The 5,765-nt window shown below is 40.0% G+C and overlaps 1 protein-coding gene across 1 annotated transcript; it reads left to right on the top strand.

Moving 5' to 3' along the window:
• Positions 1–3,136: 3,136 nt before the first annotated feature.
• LOC129894696 (uncharacterized) lies at positions 3,137–4,157 on the top strand. The gene is made up of 2 exons (XM_055970357.1): positions 3,137–3,743; positions 3,823–4,157. The coding sequence occupies exons 1-2, from the start codon at positions 3,137–3,139 to the stop codon at positions 4,155–4,157; spliced, it is 942 nt and encodes a 313-aa protein (XP_055826332.1).
• Positions 4,158–5,765: the final 1,608 nt, after the last annotated feature.

Here is a 5,765-nt window from a genome sequence, read left to right as displayed (position 1 = left end):
TTCTCACTCACACTCTAAGAACAAAAAATCCCTAACCTCCCAAGTGCTCTCAAAGTCTCCTTGTTCCTCCATCTCCAAGAAGATCAAACCTCCATTTCTTTTCAAGTTTTTCATTCAAGAGTTGACTCCTCAAGGTATGTGGGTTTTCATCCATGGGTTCTTCCACTCATGGAGCCCAAATATTTTCTCAACTTGATATTTCCAATTCTAATGGTGAACCTTCATGGGATTTTACACAATGACTCTTAATGCATATATTATGATATATTTTATACTTATTGACATATATTTATATATATTGACTCTTAATTTCATCAAATGAATGATTTATTAAAATGCCTATTTGAAAGTTTGAAAAGGGTTTAAGGCATATATGGTGGGTTGTTTTAAGATGTGTATTTTGATGCATTTTCATCACCCTTATGCATGCAAGTATTCTTTAAATGTATTTGAAGGTCTTTATGAATTGAACTCACCTAGTTTTCTCATATTGAATGATGACGAAAGGGCTTTTAGTCAAAGAAAGGATTTAATGTGAAGGGAAAATTCTCACATATTTGAATCAAATGAAATGTTTTAATGAGTTATTCCAACGATGAAGATGTGATGTCTAAAATTATACAATGCCTATGTCATTATGATACTTAAATTTTATTCCGTGGGATTGACCTAGCACCGAATGTAGCATGTAGATGGGGACTCAACCTAAGTGGTCCTTAAGTAAAGTCTCGTGTTGCATTAACTATGCGCCAACATAGGAGCCCTTGTAGGCTATTTAGGCTAGTGGATCCATAATTAGCCAATAAATTTAAAGTTAAAGAACGTTAAGTTAACGGAGTCCCACCCGATAAGTAGACTCCTCGTACCAACGTAGGGGGTTATGTTGGATTCCATGTAATAGCTCGCATGGTCTTAAATGTCGGTTAAGGTCACTTCCCCACAAAAATGAATGTTTTAAGGTTGTTTTTTTATGTTCAATGCATGCATTCATTATGCATATTGCTTACTCATGTCTCTCTTATGTTCTTCATTTCATAGCATACTCACATACTTAGTACATTCAAAGTACTAACGCATACTTTTGCCTACATGATATCACCATGTAGGAACCAACGTCACTCCTCGACCCCCTCCACGTGGCTAGCTCGAGTTAGTTTGAAGATTGCTTGTGGTGAGTTCTCATGTTTCGAGAACAAATCCTTTTTAATCTAAGCTTATATTATGTAAAATAGTAAGACTTTTATTAAGACATTTCTTGACACTTATTTTGAGGGTGATCTAGGGACATGTCTTAGCCCCCGCCAAATCTATTAGTAGAGGTATGTTTGGACAAAAAAATGAAAAATGTTTTTAATTTCCGCTTGTTATTATTTACCATTACGAATGAAATTCTTAATGAATGCTAAGAGGATTGGGTGAGGTACCTCTGGGTGTCTCATTCGTCGTGTCACGTCTAGGATCTAGGCTTGGGTCGTGACAAGTTTAGTGATTTTCTAGAATTACCGATAAGAGGAAAAACACTAATATGTCCATCAACCATAAGTACAGAAGGTTTCCTTGGGCTTTTAGGGCTGCATATCTTGCCATCACTAAGGAAAGCAGAAAATGGAAAGGTAAAGTTGGATTATCTTTTCCAAAGATTTGGTCATCTTGAGAGCTTCGATAAACACCGAGATGAATTTGCCTGCACTTGTTGGCAATGGACACATATGTGACCAAGGGTATTTGTGATGGCCTTTTGGGGGGCTATGGTCTTCCCAATGATGTTCCATTCAATAAATATCAACATTTTACCAATTGTAATAGACCTTTTTGTGGTGCCGCATAACTATTCCTTGGTGCATATGATTCTCACCGAAGTATTTCGATCATTATCAGCATGCACAAGGGGACATAACTTCTTTGGGGGCTGTAATTTGTTATTATAGATCTGGGAGATAGAGCACTTCTATTGCCGAGAACCACAAAGGGACTATACTATAGATGCTCGTAATATGATCCAAAGCCACAATAATTGTCTCAGGTATTGGGACACGCCTATAGGAGAGGAAGAGTGGCGTTTGTTTTTGACCAATGTCACAGGAGATTCCATCCACTGGAAGTATTATTGGACGGGAGGATTGGATTTTGCCAGGACGCAACACCTCTATCTCATTGAGTTAATCGGGCTAGGAGTTATTCAGCTATATGCTCCTCTCCGAGTTTTATGATAATTTGGGGTTGTCCAATACATACCACTATGGGCAAATATGGCATTACATGAGGATGATCTCATTTTAGTCCCAGCAGCGCGGATAATAAATTTGCAATTGGATTGGGATCACATGATTACGATGAAAGTAGGAAATGAAAAATGGTGCACGCCAAAATATTATGTGTGGCGTACCACTGTGAGCCATTTAGCTCGACCAAGTACAAAGGGGATTGTAGGTGTTGTGGACAACCAGTGGGTTAATTGGGTTAAGGAGAGGGTACTCCCTCACATGGAATTTGCAACACCAATGTACAATTAAATAATTCCAGGATAAGTAAATCATTTGATACCAATGATCGAAGAAGACCCTGAAGAGGATCCAAGTGAAGATCCGGAGAAATCGGAAGAGGAAGATCCAAAAGAAGATCCAGAAGAGGACCTAGAGGAAGAACCTCACTCTGAGTATGGTTCGATAGGGTTCGACGAAGAGGTAGGATCTAACCAGATTGACGAATTCTCGGAGTACTATCCAGGGCCCTATTATGATTATGATGATGATGATGACGCTCCAACATGGCCTTAGATTTTCATTCTTATCTGTAACTTGTCATCTCTTTGTTCGCCTTATGGCCTTCATGTACTTTCATTTTTAGGTTTCCGCCCGTCTACTTTATTGCAAGATCCAAGGCATCTTTGATTAATGAAATTATGTTTGTTCCAAATCCAAAATGTGTTTAATGGACCATTTATCATCAACATGATTGCAACGTAGGACGTCCTCTAGCAAAAAGAGGCTCCGTATAAGATGCATTTGAATGTCGTTAACTTAGCATATATGTGTATTATATACTTGTTGTACTTTTAAATCTCTCCCAAACTAACATACTTTCCTTTTACTTTATTTTATTTTGTTTTGATTAATCCCTAAAAGAACGTTGATTTATGTCGACTTGCAAACTGGCTGACTCACGATACAACCTTCGATCAAGGGGAAAGATGACAGGTGGAGAAGAATTTAACGCTGCTGCAAACATAATGATACCAGTAGAAAATCCTGAAAGTTCTCAAAATATGGCTGACACCCAAAATGATGAGAAGATGACTCATATGGCACAAGAGCTTGAGATTTTGAGAGAGGAACTACGTCAAGTGCGAGACTTGTCCAAGCTTTCGGCTACTACCTTCCCAACTTTCAAGATGCCCAGCTACTTCCCTAGAGATGACTTGCCTCCTACAGATTCTCCAAATATGCCTAAACGTGCTCCCATTCATGGTCAAGCACCATTAGCTCATTCGTCTGCAATCAAGACTGCTCCTGACCTTCCTACTCAAGACCCCACCACACCTACCTACCCAGCAACACAACAGATATTTGGAGCACACATCGCCGCTCCTTACGATTCACAGATACCGCCTGTATATGCCGTTGAGGCCCCTACTTTCATGACACCGGCTAGGGTCAAGGTCCCGTATGAGGTTGACCAATATGCAGAGATAGAGAAGGATGCTCGATTGAAAGAAGATGAGTCGATAGACGCCCAACTTCGAGGTCTAAGAAAGGCATTAAAAACGTATAATTTACTAGGGGAACAAGAGCCTAGATAACGATGACTTATGCATCCACGCAGACATTGACATGCCGGTAGAATACAAGCCCCCAAAGTTTGACATATTTGATGGAAAGAGCGATCCTCATGCACATTTAAGGTCATACTGTGACAAATTAGTCGATGTAGGGAGAAATGAGAAGCTAAGAATGAAGTTCTTCATTCGAAGTCTATCTGGAGAAACGTTGACTTGGTATACATGCCAGGATCCTCGTAAATGGTATAACTGGCAGGAAATGGCTGAGGATTTCATGAATCACTTCAGATTTAATACCGAAATCACTGCGGACAGGTTCTCATTAGCCAACATACAGAAGAAACCATCGGAGGACTTTCAGGAGTATGCACGACATTAAAGAATCGAGGCTGCCAGGGTTCAAGCACCACTGGATGAGAGGGAGCTATCAAAATACTTTATTTGAGCTCAACAAGGTATCTACTTTGACAAGATGATGTCGATGATGGCCCAAAAGTTTGCAGAATTGGTCAAGATGGGGGATTTTATAGAGGAAGGCATCAAATCGGGTAAAATTCAGTCTATGGCCGCATTGCAAGCTGCAAGTAAGTCCATACAATCAGGCTCCATTAGTGGCATCAAGAATAAAAATAAGGATGTTTCAGCCTTTAATTACCAGGATGGAGGACAACCCCACCAATACCCCAACAATCTCCAAATTATTGCACATACTCTATACACCTTGTACCCGGTATATAATACCCGACCACACAATAATCCACCCCGAGCATCAACATACCAAAGTCCAACAAGACCATATGTCCCACTCCAAGCACCAACCCACCAAAATAGACCAGCATATGTGCCAAGACCACGTCCAAATCTTGAAGCCAGAAATGCTCGCACCTACACACCCATTGCTGAACCTTATGCTCAATTGTTTGAAAGACTGAGGATAGCAGGAGTGCTACAGCCAGTTGAGGGAAAACTCCCCGAGCCAATCCCTTATAATTTTGATGGAAACAAGCGATGCACTTACCACTCGAGAATCCAATGGTACAACACAGAAGATTGTTATGGCTTAAAGAACCAGTTTGAGTTTTTGATCAGAAGAGGAATAATAAAATACACTCAAACATCTACAAATGTGAACAACAACCCTTTGCCAAATCATAAGAATCGAGAAGTCAACATGATTTCTCTAGAAGAAGAGTACAACTTGGGAGAAACTATCGCAATTGTCTGGAACGCCGAAGAAGCTGCCACTGCATCTCCAATGCAACCTGTTATCATTGTTCAACTAAGGGAACCTCTTACTATCCAAATATATCTCCCGAGAGTTGTAGTAACCATTATAATTGCTAGAAAGGCTGAGTTTGACACCAAAGGAGTCCCATGGGATTATAAAACAGAAGCCAAGGGCAAGATGATTGACGCCGCTGTGGCTCATGGAATGACTAGGTCGGGAAGGTGTGATGCTCTAGAGGATCTGAATCGAGGAGTTCTTAGGAAGGAACCAAATCCCAAGAAGAATGTTACCAATGCTAAAGTCATGAAATTTTGAAGGAAGATGCAGCCAAAAGACTATTCAGTCGAAGAGCAACTGAAGAAGACATCGACTTATATATCTATAATGTCTTTACTAATGAGTTCTGAGGCACATAGGAATGCTTTGATGGAGGTGTTAAATGGGGTTTGCATTTCAAAAGAGACCACAAGTGAAACCTTAGCTGCAACATTTGGACGAGTGGTGTAATCTAATAAAATCTCTTTCCATGATAATGAGCTACCAGCAGAATGGACTGGACACAACAAAGCACTTTATATCGCGGTTAAATGTTGTGATAAGATTGTGACCCGAGTTTTGATTGATGGCAGTTCTGGATGTAATATCTGCCCTTTCACAACTCTGAGAGTTTTAGGCTTGAATATGGGAGATATAGAGAAAAGTCATATAAAAGTTAGAGCTTTTGATAGAGCACAGAGAAGCGTCATTAGAGAAATCCAT

Source organism: Solanum dulcamara, chromosome 7, assembly GCF_947179165.1.
Source record: "Solanum dulcamara chromosome 7, daSolDulc1.2, whole genome shotgun sequence".
Lineage (NCBI taxonomy): Eukaryota > Viridiplantae > Streptophyta > Magnoliopsida > Solanales > Solanaceae > Solanum > Solanum dulcamara.
Note: the sequence above shows the minus strand (reverse complement) of the source record. Positions and strands in the feature narration are given on the sequence as shown.